The 16209-nt window shown below is 42.4% G+C and overlaps 1 protein-coding gene across 1 annotated transcript; it reads right to left on the reverse strand.

The window, feature by feature from the left end:
- Positions 1–12221: 12221 nt before the first annotated feature.
- Positions 12222–14432, reverse strand: LOC113144080 (uncharacterized). Its single transcript, XM_026329787.2, has 6 exons — positions 14390–14432; positions 13935–14261; positions 13317–13664; positions 13111–13236; positions 12697–12743; positions 12222–12595 (listed from the first exon to the last, which is right to left on the reverse strand). The coding sequence occupies exons 1-6, from the start codon at positions 14430–14432 to the stop codon at positions 12473–12475; spliced, it is 1014 nt and encodes a 337-aa protein (XP_026185572.1). The 3' UTR covers positions 12222–12472.
- Between the last annotated feature and the right edge of the window lie 1777 nt (positions 14433–16209).

The following is a 16209-nucleotide window of genomic DNA, read 5'->3' on the forward strand; positions in this document are numbered from 1 at the left end:
ACCATACGGCTACTTACTAATTGATTATAAAGCAAAGACACCTGACCATCTGAGACTTAGAACAAACCTGCTCTCTACCCAGCAGGTTGTGTACATCCCCAGACGGGGTAAGTGACAATGTCTCACCGTATGCGTAGAAATCTACCATTGTTGGAGCTCCTCTATAAATCACCACCGAGGCAACGCAGGGCCATCATAAACAGCTGTGACAAGGACTTTATTACCGCTCTGTGTGAGATTGCCCTCAACGTGTTAAAGGGGAATATTCCTCTGAGCGACAAGCAGTATACACAGCTGAAGAAGTGTAAATCGGTGATCAGACGGGTAGCTGACAGGAAACTATCAGGCATCAGGAAGAGGAAGCTTATCAATCAGTCAGGAGGGTTCCTCATCTCGCTGTTAGGAGCAGCCTTACCTGAAATCATCAGCCTCATCGCCAATAGATAGATATGGAGCATGCTCAGAAAATGTATCTTGTACCGCATCAACAGCTGGAGATGTTAAAGCAAAACCATGCCAGCGGTAACATAAGGCAGGCTGCTCAGAATGACCTTGATAGGGAGATGACTGCTGTTTTATATGACCAAGGGCTTGATGTGCATGACAAGGCCAAAATGTACACCGCGATTCTACAGAGGTACCTTGCGCTTGTGAGACAGGGGGAGCGTGAAAAGAGTGTGTTGACTTTGTCACTGCCACCTCCCGTGCAAGGGTCTGCAGGGAGATAGTGATGAGAGTGTGGGAGCGCCCAGCGATGAGAGCAGGGTGCGTGATTTGGTGGTTGATGAGGTGTTGAAACATGTCCCCAAGAAACAGAGAAAAAATGCAGAGCACATCATGTCTGCACTGTCTAGATCACCAGATGTGTTTTCATGGACAGCCCAGGGTGAGGTTAGAATCAGCAATCAGACGATCAGAGGCTCACATTTATACGATTTAATTAAAAGAGTCACTGCACCCCAACGTGTCTCAGGGTCTCTGACTCCTCACGGTTGGGAGCAGTTTCTAAAAACACTTGCAGATCTGAATGTGCCAATATCAGCAGTACCAAACACCCTGGCACGGCGGGTCATACAGGAGTATAAGACAGGTAAAGAGGAGCTAGAATCTAGCTCCTCATACACCAGTGAAAAGAAAAGCAGAACTGTCACACCATCACCAAGGCCCCTAAGGGCTGCACGTCACAAACATGCCTCTGGGCCCTGGGCTCAATACTGACTCTTCTGCTCTGTTATCTGTAATGATGGTGATGATCTGACCTGTTGAATGTGTTTGTAATAAATTCCTGATATGGTGAATGTATTTTGAAATGTTTTTTTTTCTGACCTGTTGAATGTATTTTTTTTAAATGTTTTCTGATATGGTGAAATGTTTTTTCTGACCTGTTGAATGTATTTTTGAAATGTTTTTCTGACCTGTTGAATGTATTTTGAAATGATTTTTTTGACCTGCTGAGTGTGACCCATAATAAATTTTTCTGACCTGTTGAATGTATTTTGAAATGTTTTTCTGACATGTTGAATGTATTTTGAAATGATTTTTTGACCTGCTGAGTGTGACCCATAATAAATTTTTCTGACCTGTTGAATGTATTCACGAGATATTTGTTATCCTACTGTATGTGTTTTTGAAATATTTTCTGACCTGTAATAAATTTTCTAACATTTTGAACGTATTTCTGTGTACAAGGTCTTTATTTTATCTCATTGTTAAAATAAAAACACACCACAAATCAATATACAACAATATCATTTATTATCATCTCAGAAATACACATTGAATACATTTAAACATGCAGTGTACTGGTTCATTACACACACACACACACACACACACACTATCTTTAATATCATTTATCATCATCATCTCAGAAATACACATTGAACACATGTAAACTTGTTGTGTACAACTGCAGGTCTAATTCCAGCGACAAAGCTTGAGACCCTCTGGTCATTGCGAGCCAGGTTGCTGCCATATTTTTTAATAAACATACTGTAGCTCATGCCTTTCTGGATGTGGCTCAAGAAAAACAGACAGTGCTCCCCACAGGTCACAGAGAAGGGCGCCTGAACCTGTCTACGTGAATAAAGCACTCTGCTGGCGTTTTTCAGGAGAAACCGACCAATATGGGGATTGAATCTGTCTGGGGCGTGCCCGAAGCTGTCAAAAAAATATGCTTGCCGACCACTTGGCAGATATATGGCCACCCAGTGCTCTCCGGGTAAGGTTGAAGGATCGGTGTTTACAATCAGAGCGGCAGGACGTTTGGTTATTTTGAGCCTTGTCAGACGGTCACAGGGCTTCACGCCCACAAAATAGGTCCTGTCGCCAATTATCTTTTTAGCAGCACCAGTCAATTCGATAGTGTTCATGTCTCAATAATAATCCACCAACACCTGTCTGCTGTTTGACACTTCAATAACTGAATCGTAGACTGCATAACAGATTAAGTTAACGGTGCGTGCCAGGGGAGTCCTGAATCTCACTTCCAGGCGGACATTTCCGGTTTTGATTAAAGACACATTTCCCCCACTCCCGCCATCAGGCTCCAGGTTAAAGCAGAACAGCGCATAGCCCTGGCCAAAATCATCCCGCGTGATCGCCAGCTCCCTGTCTTTAAGATGGCGCCCGGTTGTCTGAATTAGTTGGTAATATTCACGCACGTACTGACCCCGGGGGAAGTGGGGCTGAAACGCCTTAGCTGGGTGTGCCTGGCCGTCAGCATAGAGACACAGGTACTCCACGTCCATATGCTCAAAGTTGAACGGGTTTCTCGTGAAACTCCCTGTGAACCCCTCATTATCGACGAAACCCAGGATGACAAATTTAGGAATCTGACCCAGATATAGATTGTCCTGCCAGCACACCCGGGTTCCGGGCGGAATCGAGTGTGTTTTCAGCGCTACTCTGTCGACGCTGTATTTGGCATTTGTGTGTTGTAACACACGGCTATGTGCGAGTTTCACCTGAGCTGACAGTGTGACCTTTTTCACAAAAAGACTGGCGCTCAGGATTTTAACACAGAATTGCGTATTGGGCGCGGCCATCAGGCAGAATTCGTCTTTCGCCCTTATGAATTTCATGGAAATGTCGAGTCCGTTTAGCAGGAATTTTTCCTGAAAAAACAGGTCCACATGCACCGGCGCAATTAATTCCACAATCCTGCTGTTTTCTGTATAGCGGCCTCTGGCCCCTAAGCCACTGTTTTCACCGTCCAGGGTATGATTATTCATGTGGCCGCTGGTGTCCTTGACAAATAGCGCGGTGCTGAACTGGGATTCCAGGGTATCCCGGCCATAATTGATTAAGCATTCAATCACACCCCTATAAGGATATGTGTTTGATGCCTGGGTGATTAACCTGTCACCCAGCATCACATCCACCTGCGAAAACAGTGTACATCCTGGATAATTCACAAAGCCCACGTCTACACCGTTTCCAATGTTTGTCCCGTCTGGATTTGTGATTTTCACGCGTAAATACAAATGAGTATCATTTAGATCCAGGTAATCTTCCCCGCTGCATGAGATGAAAAAATCAATAGGCGAGTTGTCGTTGATCGCAGAGACTGGGGGGATTTCAATGAATGTATATTTTTCGATGCTCGTTTGTGTACACGGCACCGTGAACAGATCCAGCTCAGTCTTTACACATTCAGCGGACTGGTTGTGAATGAGCGACATTGTTAAAATATGTCTTTACTCGCGCTTTTGCTGTTAGATCTCGATCTGCGCCGCTTGACAGCTGGAGCCTTTCTGCCCCGTCTGACAGAGCCACTAGCTGTTTTACGCGCCTTTTTGCTCTGACTGTGAGCCGGCTCCCCAGGAGGTCGTTTAAGGCTCCGGGGGTTATACACAGCAACACCTCCCCCCTCCTGCTTCCCATTCATCAGCTTGCGTGAAATATTACTCATTACATCTCCTGCAATATTAGCCGCTGCTGATTTTAAATGCGGCTTTGCGAGGTTAAAACCGTTTCTGAGCAGCGGAACCGCCCATCTAAACAGGTTCCGGAATAATCCGCCGAGCCCGTTCCCGTATTGGGTGTGGGCCCCAGCGAACCCGTGCAGCTCTCCACCGGCCTGATTCTGATAATATCTCAGCAGCCTGTCGCCGTTATCGGGCGTGTATGGGCACCTCGTCATGGTCTCACAGGGCGGAAATGTAATTTAACGATAACCTTTCCAAAGAGAAACGGGACGTGTTCGTCCTGGTCGTTTTTCAACGAAAGCTCTATGCAATCGATCCGGTGTTTGGCGAGGCGTGTATAGTCTGGCTTGTCAAAGTGGACTGTGTGTATTTTCCCTCGTTTCTCCGCTGTTATATTAACGCATCTGAGTAACGGTGCACACGTGTCACCCACCAGCTGATGTTCGATAATGTCTGTATATACAAAGATATTATACAATCCTGCATGGATATCCGCAGGGTGTGGTGCTGTGAATATTCTCGCCCAGGTCGGGATACTATGGGCTGGTTCATCCGGATCAAAGCCCAGTATCCTGGCAAGCCGACCTTTAAATTTCAGTACCAGGCCTTCACCACCAGATATTTGGACTCTGTGTGAAATCTGATTGTAGCGCATTTTTATAAACATAGTGCCTGCGTCTAACGCACACGCGTTGTTGAATTCTTGTGCTATTCTGTCCACACTGTCATAATGTCCTACAGGGATTGTGATGGTATTTTCCTTCCCGGTTCTTGGTGCTTTTATCAAAATAGATGCGTCATCTTTGGGGAAGCTGCGCCACGTCGCGGGGTACTGTATTTCTGAAAGCCCCACTTCATACGTGTCGTCCAGTTGTATTGCCTTGGCTAAGTGTACCCTGTAACACCATATCTTGTTGTTGGGATATAATTTTGTCGATGCATTACTTGGGAGAGTTACATGGAAGCTTGCAGTCCGGCGCTTCTCCATGTTGACACTCTACTGTTTACAAATGTTCCTTTTGATCCTTCAAGCCTCTGATCACAGTAGGTGTTAATCCACCCCCCGGTTTTGATAGTTGACAGTGCTGTAGGGTGGTGGCGCCGGGGCGCTCTTGATTACAGCGTGATCGTACTGTCCTATGGTGCTTATCTCTCTCAGATGTTCCGGATATCTCTGCCATCCACCCAGGTGTTAAATTTCTCGGGCCATCCGAGCCATTTTACTAGAAACTTGCCACGGCGTCTGGCTCTTATTTCCTCTATCTTATAGGATTTGTCTGGCTCTACAATCACCGGCTGCAGCTCCTCCTGATAAAACCCCCCTTTCACAGACTCGCCAGATAAATCCTGAAGGCTGTAAACAGCGGGGGTTGTCGGTCGGCGTCCTTTTATAGTGAAAATTTCATCTGTGAATGTCTGATGGTACCCCTTTCTGAACGCCCCTCTATGTTTTAAAATCCTTACTGTGTCGCCTATCTCAAATTTGAATGGCTGCGGGCGGATTTCATCCTTGGTCCTGTACAGCGTCTTGATCACCTCTTTCTCATTTTCTCTATTCACAGATACTGGGGATCTTTTAATTGACCTGTGATATGCCGAGTTATATGCCCGCACCAGATCGTCTATTTTATCAATATATCTTCGTGAATTAACATCTGTTAAATAACGCCACATCCGCCCTTTAAACGTTCTGTTAAACCTCTCCACGACGCTGGCTTTAGTTTCGTTATATGTAGAGAATAGTACAATGTTGTGCTTTTTCAACAACTGTTTAAAGTGACGGTTGTGAAACTCTGTCCCATGGTCAGTCTGCAGCCTAAGTGGCACTCGTCCTTCATCGAGTATGCTCTTATATGCGTCAGCTACAACAGGCCCGCTCTTTGATGTTAGACAGCGAACCCAGGCATATTTTGAAAATACATCGATGCACATTAATAGATAGCGCACTTTATCGTTTTCTGATGCATATTCGCTCATATCCACAAGATCACACTGATGCTGTTGGTCCAGCCCTCCCACCAACACTCGTCGCCTGGGGAAATTTTTCCTGCTGGGTGCGTGTAAAGTGTAAGCATCTTGTCCCCATAGATATTTTTTGACATCAGATAATGCAGGATTAGCCCCTACGTCTACTCTAACTGCACTGCGCAGCTTATTAATGCCTGATAGTCCACCGGGGTGGGATGGATCATGATAAATTCTGTGCATCACCCCCTCCATCGTGTAAAATAATGACTAGTTTCTTTTCAATGCTCATGTTTTTTATTCACAATCATCATCAGCATGGTACAGTGTTAATGATTGAATACAGTAGCGTTTAATGAATACAGCTGTGATTAATGATGGAGAGCTTCACAAATATCAGAGTGTTATATGATAAAAACATACACAATGAATGAACAAACATCAAAACATAATGATGGAGAGCTTGACAGATATTTAATGAATACAGTGGCGTTTAATGAAAAAACAGATATTTAATGAATACAGTGGCGTTTAATGAAAAAACAGATATTTAATGAATACAGTGGCGTTTAATGAAAAACAGATATTTAATGAATACAGCGGCGTTTAATGAAAAAACAGATATTTAATGAATACAGTGGCGTTTAATGAAAAACAGATATTTAATGAATACAGTGGCGTTTAATGAAAAAACAGATATTTAATGAATACAGTGGCGTTTAATGAAAAAACACAATAACAACGGATAGACTTGGTACAATGCTGTTTTCACACTACCCCTGCTGCCCAGGTGTCCACGAGGACTGACAGATTTTCAATTTCAGCAAAATTCTTGAAGCCCCAGACTTCTTCAGGTTTGATGCGTTTCTCTGAGGTCTTTTGGTTTTGCAGAATAACTTCAGCAGCCCCTGCGATCCTTGCGTTTTCGACAGCCAGGCCATTCTTCCGCAGGTATGCTGATAGAGCAGGAATGAAGCGGGCCGACCACAACCTCTCCATAACAAAGTCAAAACGACGCTCCATGAATTCTGCGGGGAACCCGTAAAGACACTCGTGGTTTTCCTGGGACAGACAGTCAACCTCGCAGGCCCGGCACCATTTCTCCCGCTCGATCCAGCATTGAGCTAGCGCTCTGTACAGCAAATGCACCACTCCATTCTCCATCATCTTTACAAAGGCCGCAGACTCCTCTTCATCTCTGGGGCGCGGCGTTGATGTTGGGTGAATCCAGCGATACAATTCCTCCTCCGCCTCCAGAGTCATGGGCCCGTCAATCTCTATTTTTTAGAAATACAACGTTAAACACAATTGCCCCCACACACACACACACACACACACACACACACACACACACACACACACACACACACACACACACATGACCCCCGCATAGGTCTGCAGATTCTTACCGTCCTGTCTCACAGGCTCTGGGTCGCACCTTGCTCAGCAGGCGAGACACACATTTCCTCAGGAAATTCCATGTCATCATAAAGCAAGCATCTCCTAACCCCACTAGCATCTGAGATACCCGGGTCCTCACTGATTGCATTGTCAATCTTGGCGAACACATCTTGCAGGCCCCACCAGTCAGCCCACTGGATAAAATAGAAGTCCTTAAACCATGAGATATTGTCGCCAGACCACACCGGATAGGGGTGTATGGCCCACTCTGTATGGTTACGCCGCGATACGATTTGCTCTCTGTCATCACACACTCTTATCAGAATGAAATCTGACGCGTGCGCATCAAAACGATTGGCAAATACCCTGAATAACTGCTGACTGTCAGGACTGGCCCACTGTATGACATATGTATCGTTCTCAGCGCCTCGGTGGTTGAGATCGCTACATATCTCAGTGCGGAAAATCATCCAGTCCTCCACAGTCATAGCCCGCGACCCTCCCTGGCCCCAGCGCTCCCCGGTACACACATTTTCCCCGAGAAACATGACCCTCCCATCACTATATTTAAACTCGTAAACATACCCTAACGAACCCTCGTACAGCCAAACGCGGGGGCCTGCAGCATCGTCAGACAAATGCCTTCTACGACGTTTGATTGGCGCGCCAGGAATGATCGCGGGACACGTACCTAGGTCACACGACGCATGCGCCCTGTCACCGTTTCCGTCGACGCGCCCACCGCCGCATCCGCCCCTGATAACGACGTCACTAGAGATTCCGCTGCTGCCCATGGTTGCTCGATGTCGAACTTAGATAAAATCATACTGAATGACCCACATACACCTACATTTATACAACGTCACTGACACATCCCATGAGTAACGTCATGACCAATAGGAAAATCGCGCCGCCCTGTGGGTGGGGAGCGTGACGACGATTTTATGGTTTATTATCTTTATGACTGTCATAAATTACGGCCATAAAAAGTGACCCCCCTTAATAGCCCCCGCCACATAAACCATTATATACTACTAATATGTCCCACTCCAAGTAAACGTGTTCCAGTTCCTGACTGCACAGTGATACATTCCCTCATCTTCTTTAATCGTCCTCACAATGGTCAGATTGATGATATTCTTGTCATGTTTTACTTTGAATCTTGATTCAGAAAACTCTGGTTCATATGTTGGGTTTGTATTTGTCCACAGTGCCACAATTAAATTCAGGTTATCTCCAACACTCTGCTTGTACCACTGGAGTCCATTAAGGACAACGTCGTTCTCATCAGTCAAAAAACATGTGAATGTCACAGGTTCATGAAGTCCAACTGTGATAACTGGAACCAGCGTGTCTGAGAAAAATAAAAACAAAATCATAATTATCTGAATGCAGGAAATAATCACATGAACCACAACACATCTAGATTGCATGCAGATACTTCAATGTAAAAATATTTAGTCATTATTAAATAGCACTTACGTCCTTGTTGGAGGAGAAGCAGTGTAACCCATAACACAATCATTGTGACACTGTCTGTATGCAGAGATGTCTTGGTTATTTAGTGAAGGAGGTGAAATGGATGTGATAGGTCGAACTGAAATGCATCTGATTGGCTGTTATCTAGGAAGTTAGTAGCTGCACAGCCTGAGAGTAAAACCATCAGCATGATGACACTGTCACTGTGAACATGTTGGCCATATGGCGAACATAGCATGAAAAAATTCTCTGTGAGTAGTCTAGTTCCAGACACTTTGTGATAGGAAGATCTTGTAGACATCAAATTGTACTGCTTATTACATCAGGAGTGGACCAGCGTAACACACCACATACCCTTAGTAGAGTGCCAAGAAACTTAGAAATTTATTTTGATACTGCAGAAATCTAGACCTGAAAGTTTTCTGAATCAACAGCTAATGTCAATGATAACAATTTTAACCTGACCATTTTGTGGTCTGCACCTGAACATATTAATTTTTACTCTGTCAGAACCATCAGTTTAGAAATAATAAAAATGTATTTGTTGTTCAGACATTAACCAGTTACATCATAATTATAATTTGGGAATAATATTTAGTTGATAGTGAGGAAAAATGGGGAAATGTCAACTGCCACATACCATAAATACCCCTGTGTATTTTTAATTATTGGTATTCTTCTCCACACCGTTTTTTTTCCTAAAGCAATTGTAGTGCTATTATGGAGGATCAACTAAAGTTTTTCAGTGTAAAAATGGATTTCTTATTCATCTGAAAGATATAATATACCACTAATTTCTACAAATAAAGCAGATATCGTCTAAAGTCTTTAACATGTTGTTCCCTGTTTGTGTCCTTTCTAAGCAGCGTGTAGAAAAAGCACAATAAGAGAAAGTATCGAAATAATTGTCCCGCATGCATTTCCTTTTTTCCCTCCCGAGACCCCTCCCGTTCCTATTCTTGTGTGTGGATTGCCTGCTCTGTCCAAGAACACGTCTGCTGAGACCACATCCCTGACAGCATTTTAGATGACCCAGCTGAAGTTATTGGCATTTAAGTCTATTTTTTTTTAAATGTGCTGATGCAAAAGTTCCCGCTAAAGAAAGATGCCCTCTGATATTCTGAACCCTCTTTTTAGGTGAAAACAATGTTCCTGCCAAGGTATCAGTCCCTGTTGGTGGATCGACAGCTGAAGCTGCTTATATGGCCTCAGTTGTCTCCTGTCATTGACAGTGGATCAACAGTCACATCTCCCGACACCATAAGGGACTCTGTTTCTGTCCCTGCTAGTAGATTTACCACTAAAGCCATCACTGCCACTTCTAATTCTGCTTGTGTGCCTAATGTTGAGTTTACCAATCAAAGCTATCAACACAGGTGTAACAGGGGTAGTTGGAAAACAAGCAAAACACTGTCATTGGCAGTAGGTAGATGTTCAGAGCATCCATGGCCAAGACAGACTGTTCCTGTCCCTGCTGGTATGTTTGCTACCAGAGCACCAATGCCTCATCTGATTCTGCTCCTGTCACTAACTGCAGACAATGATCAAATCTGCCAACACTACTTCTGAGCCAGTTTCAATAAAGGTTGGGGGGGGTGACAGCTGGTGCCACGGACACCACTTCGAATCCTGTTCCTGTCTTGATCAGTGGGTCTACAACAGTAACTGTTGCCACTTCTGTTCCTGTCTCTGGGTTAATGGCCAGAGCTGGCAGTGCCAACGTGGATTCTGTTCCTGTCCCAGCACTAGCAGATGCCACAGTGCCATCCATTAGAACAGTCACAGCTCTTTGCTAGATCCTGAAGCTGCCTATCAGAAGTTCCCCAGCTCTGTGTCCCAAGCTGCCCCTTTAAGTGGCCTCAGATTCTGTCCAATGCCTGAGCTGCCCACCAGAATGACCTCAGCCTCTTGTGTATCTCTTAGAACACCCACTAGAAAGACTGCAGCTGACTGTTCATCTTCATGGCCAATGACAAGAGTTCACTGTTTGTCTCTAGGGCCACCCACCAGAAATATTGCAACTGGATTGGCCCTAGGTTCCAGCCTGCCTCTGGGTCACCCTCCTTAACAGACCTAGAGGCATGTAGTGCTGACTTTAATACATTCAAATTGCATAACGCATGCCCTGTCTTATTGTGCATGCCCTGTCTTATTCTGTTCTGTTTTGTAGTTCTTACTGTAGCTGGAAGATACTCTCTCAGATGAGAGTGGAAGTGGTGGAAGACAAAGTGAAGTGGTATCTTCTAGCTTTTGATTGACTGTACACTCCTGATCTAGGTAATCAACAGTGTTGTAAATAACAGTAAATAAATAATTAGAACACAAGCAGAACAGTGGCTCTTGAAGACCATGGCTTGGGCATCTCTGGTTTATGGCTTACCTGTCTCCATGATTCCCAATGAGGACTTTCCCCTCCTCTCTGCCCTGTTCTGCTCCTAATATGGATTCTCAAATATCTTCATCCCTGCTTGATCGTGGTATGGACTACATTTGGTTTCAGCCCACATCTTCTACTGACTTCATGATCAGTAACCTGCTTCACCTGTCAGAGTCCCTGTCACTGGTGCTGGTAGCCTCAGCCCCTATCATAACCTGCCTGCCCTGTTACTGTTGGGTTGTTTTCTTGTTCAATACTCCTCAGGCCTGAAGCAACACTCTCTCTTTTAATAAAAACCTGTTATTGTACCTGCTGTCACTCACTGTTGGCATTTAGTTCTAACTACTGAATAAATCTTTTCAAACAGAAAGTGATAATATTAGGCCTGCTTGTTTGTTTGTGTAGTACCAATATTTCTTTCGTTGTTTTTTTTGTTTGTTTTGTTTTTTTCGTGCATTTCAGCGTTGCTCTCACAAATCAAGTTTGCTTGTAGCAGGAAAATGTGACTACACTCTGGGATTGATACATGAGGACACCCCTCGTGTTCCCTGCAGTAACCGCACAACATGAATATTTGACATTTACAAAGCATTTACAACTTTTAGTTTCATAACGTCTTTACATCATACTCAAATTTTTAATATAGTTAATATTTTGAACTTATAATAGTGTAGCTATGCTATTTAGGATAGGATGGATGGATAGATACTTTATTTATCCCGATGGGAAATTTACACCTTCCAGCAGTCTCCACAAAATATAAAAATACACACGTATGTATGTATATATGTATGTATGTATGTATGTATATATATATATATATATATATGTATGTATGTATGTATGTGTATATACACATATATACACACACACACACACGCACACATACACATAAAAGTCCTGTGCAATTTGAATGCATTAAAGTCCTTTTTCACAGCGGGGTGTGCAGTGTTGCGGTATATAGTTGCAGAACAGATCAGGACAGGATTATGTAACCATAGAAAAGAATTATTAAAAAGATACAGCATTTAATACTGCTATTAAAGCTTTATCTTATGAAACAACAGAGGTGTATTTTATCTTTAATAAAGCCAGCTGTAGTAATGTTAATAGTATAAAAGGATGGTGACAAGTATATATAAAGACAATTCAAGGATTGACATGAAAGATAAAGAGCAGTGTGCTACAGTTTTGGCTTTTATCATGAATATTGAGTTATTTCTCAGTGATGATGCAAAGGAATCCACAGCATTTACTTTTTATCCACACAGTCAGAGGAGAGTATTATAAACAACCCAGACGTTTTCAGACTCATTAATAGTCAGCCTTTAATTTGAGAATACACACTTTCCTCATTCTTCATTTCTTTCTTCTTCCTTCCTCGTGTAGCTTTCTCTCCAGAGAAATGTAACGCAGCATAGTTTAGATCATGTCCATCTTCAGGCTGTGCAACAAGTAAAAGACTTGATGTAGTCACATTGTTATATGGTGCTGCTGGAATCATGTTAATGGAAACAACAAATGTGATTTGGTTTGATTACTTACAAAGTTTGAGTTGTCATGCCTTCTTTGTAAAGTGGAACCTTTGATTCCTAATATTGAATGAAAACAGGAACAATATGTACCTTATCTGAGTTCCTAATATGATCCTCTGATTTGACAAGTGTTAATTTAAAAATATTTACAGGGTAAAAGTCATATCCTTTCTACTGACATTGTGCAGTCTAATATACTATATATTAGATATATAAAAAGCAGTTTTGAGGCACACATGAAACAAACCTGAACATGCACAAATATGATTATGATGAATAGAATTATTAATATGCAAAAACAAAGGCCATGTACTTATGATTTTTCCCAGAAACTAAGGTTGGGTTTTGTCCTCTCTTCTATCATGTCACACGTGGTACATTAAATGATATTTTCAAGGAAAGCAACTTATTCAAAAACACTTACCTTTAAGTTGTTCAGATGCTGATCTTGAATTTCGGGAACAGATGAAAACAATATTTCCAGTCACAGAGACGGCCAAACAGATCACTGATATCACCAGTGCAATAAATTGAGAACTTGCTGTTTGCTCTAGAAAACAAAAATAAATTAATGCTTCTGAAAGCCATGATCCTATTAACATATTCCAGGACTGAAACACAAAATCATACCAATGTCCAGTTTTGTTCCATTTCCAAATAATATCTGTCCACATGTGGCCACAGCACAGTAATAAGTCCCAGCATCAGAGGAGCCGATGTTCTTAGAGAAGTGATAAACACAGCTCTTCACAGTGTCAGATCTCTTCTCACATTCATTATTTCCATCAGTGTAGATGATGTTTGGATGAGATTCATCTGATCCAGCTCTGAACCAGTACACACTGTGATCTCTTGGACATTTGTCGCTCTCAGAGTCAGAGAGGACTGAACACTGCAGAGTCACTGAGTCTCCTGGACGGACTGGATCAGATACTGTCGACTGAGCAACTGAATAGTTTGATGTCCCCTGAGTGTTTCCTGTGTGATATATGATTGTTGAAAATTTAAGATCCAAAGTCTAGAAGCAACAGCAGTGTAGAGTCTCTGAGGTTTATTTAGATCCAGGCTTAATCTTTCACATTAACAAAACAGAACAGTAAAAATAAAATGAAAATAGGATGTTTTAAGATATAATCAATAACCAATTATCTCAAAAATATTTATTGGCACTGTGTTGTTCTAGGATACATTACTAAGTTTAAGTGTTTTTAATTATTGCAAAATATTGTGAAAAAAACACATAATTACCTTTTAATGACAAATATGTCCCACTCCAACTAAACTTGTCCCAGTTCCGGACTGCACAGTGATACATTCCCTCATCATCCTGAATCGTCCTCACAATGGTCAGATTGATGATATTCTTATTATGCGTTAAATTGAACCTCGACTCAGAAAAGTCTGCTTCATACACAGGGTTTGCATTTTTACGCAGTGTCACAATTAATTTCAGGTTATCTCCAACACTCTGCTTATACCACTGAAGTCCTTCACGGATGAAGTCCTCATCAGCCAAAACACATGTGAATGTCACAGGTTCATGAAGTCCAACTGTGATCACTGGAACCAGCGTGTCTGAGAAAAATAAAAACAAAATCATAATTATCTGAATGCAGGAAATAATCATATGAACCACAACACATCTAGATTGCATGCAGATACTTCAATGTAAAAATATTTAGTCATTATTAAATAGCACTTACGTCCTTGTTGGAGGAGAAGCAGTGTAACCCATAACACAATCATTGTGACACTGTCTGTATGCAGAGATGTCTTGGTTATTTAGTGAAGGAGATGAGATGGGTGTGATAGGTTGAACTGAAATGCACCTGATTGGTTGTTGTCTAGGAAGTTAGTAGCTGCACAGCCTGACTAAAACCATCAACATGATGGCACTGTCACTGTGAACATGGTCATATGGCGAACATAGCACGAAGAATTTCTGTGTAACTAGTTCCAAATGCTTTGTGATATAACGATCATTTAAGCATTAAGTGGAACAGCTTATTGAGGAGTGGGGAATATTACTTTTATTATTAGTTGCATATTTCTGTAATTTTATATTAATCAGTTTATAGAAGAAATAATCTGACTAAATAATGAGATGAGAAGCATAGAGGTGCCAGTACATCAAGACTTTTCTGACAGTGAAGATCAGTGAAGTTAACAACTTAATCACAAGGGTGATACCTGAACATATTATTCATATTTTGTCGTTAGTACAGTGAAGATTTAAATAATATTGTATGTTATATTTATTTATTTGGGAATAATTTTCAGTTAATGAGGAAAATGAACTACCACAACCACTTTAACTTAAACATTCAAGTATTATAGTTCATCTTTTAAATTCTGTCATAAAACAGTTTTCCCATCCTCTTTAGTACTCTTAAAGAGTTATTGGTCCTCTTGTCCGCACCACACAAAGACAATTGTCCTAAGGCAGTCCATGTGTCCAATATGGAGAACAAAATTCATACTTCTTTTAGTGCACATCAAGCATATATCCTTCAAAATCTTTGTTATATTCCCTGCTTCAGTTTCCAGGCTGAGAAGCAGTGAAAAAAAAAAATACAAGAGAAATTTGTCAATATGTCACATCTCGCCTGTATTTCCTGTTTCTTCCCCTCTGAGACCACATCTCCTCCACTTCCTGTCTGTGGTTTGGCTATAATGGCTCAGGCTACGTCTGCTCGTATCCCTGCCCCACACTTCAGTTGAGTCAGCGGAAAGCACTGGTACACCAGTCTAATTTTCTTGGTGTGCCAAAGAAAAACATCCTTGCTAAGGAGTCCGTCCTGGACCCTACACCTTGTTGTGCTGACAAGGATGCTCCCTTCGGGGTTCTGGACCCTCAGTGTGCCAAAGACAATTTCCCTGCCAGGGTATTGGTTCCTGTTTATGGGTCCACAAATACAGCTGCTGATACATCTGTTTCTGTTCTTTTCATTGGCTGTGGTTTGAGGGTCAATGCTGCCAACACCACTTCTGAGACTGTTGCTGTCTCCATCTGTGAGTTGAAGGTCAAAGTTGTTGGCACCACTTCTCTTCCTGTCTCTGCTGGCGGGTTCGTGGTCAATACCATCTTATGTAAGAGTCAAAGTAGGGGAAATAAAAGTGAATTGGTATCTTTCGGCTTCTGATCGACTGAACACTGCTGATCCAGGTCACCTTGATCATATTGTATTGTAGCATTGTTCTGTTGTGCAGGTACTTTTTGTATTTTTCTGCTATTGTTATGTTTACATGCAGACAGACATCTCCATAATAATAATTAGGTGGAAGTTCTGGGCACTTTCACCCCTCTCCTCAGGTTCCACTCCACCCATGCTTTCTTATGGTTTCTTTGAATTGGTCTGCTCACGATTGTCTTTGCCAGTCCTGCTGAATTACTGTGGCTGACCAATGACCAATATTTTTGCCATCAGAAAATTCCCTCAGCATTAATTAAAACATACCAGCCTGTACTAAAACATTTCTTCTGGCCCTGGCTAAAATCAAACGTGGTTAGGTTTTGCTGCTG

Source organism: Mastacembelus armatus, chromosome 10 (assembly GCF_900324485.2).
Source record: "Mastacembelus armatus chromosome 10, fMasArm1.2, whole genome shotgun sequence".
NCBI lineage: Eukaryota > Metazoa > Chordata > Actinopteri > Synbranchiformes > Mastacembelidae > Mastacembelus > Mastacembelus armatus.

Coding starts and splice junctions, on each gene's coding strand:
- LOC113144080 (XM_026329787.2), bottom strand. CDS start 14,432: ATGATTGTGTTATGGGTTACACTGCTTCTCCTCCAACAAGGAC. Junction 13,665..13,934: donor GACATATTTGTCATTAAAAG/GTAATTATGTGT, acceptor TATATCACACAG/GAAACACTCAGGGGACATCA. Junction 12,596..12,696: donor GGCATGACAACTCAAACTTT/GTAAGTAATCAA, acceptor CTTGTTGCACAG/CCTGAAGATGGACATGATCT.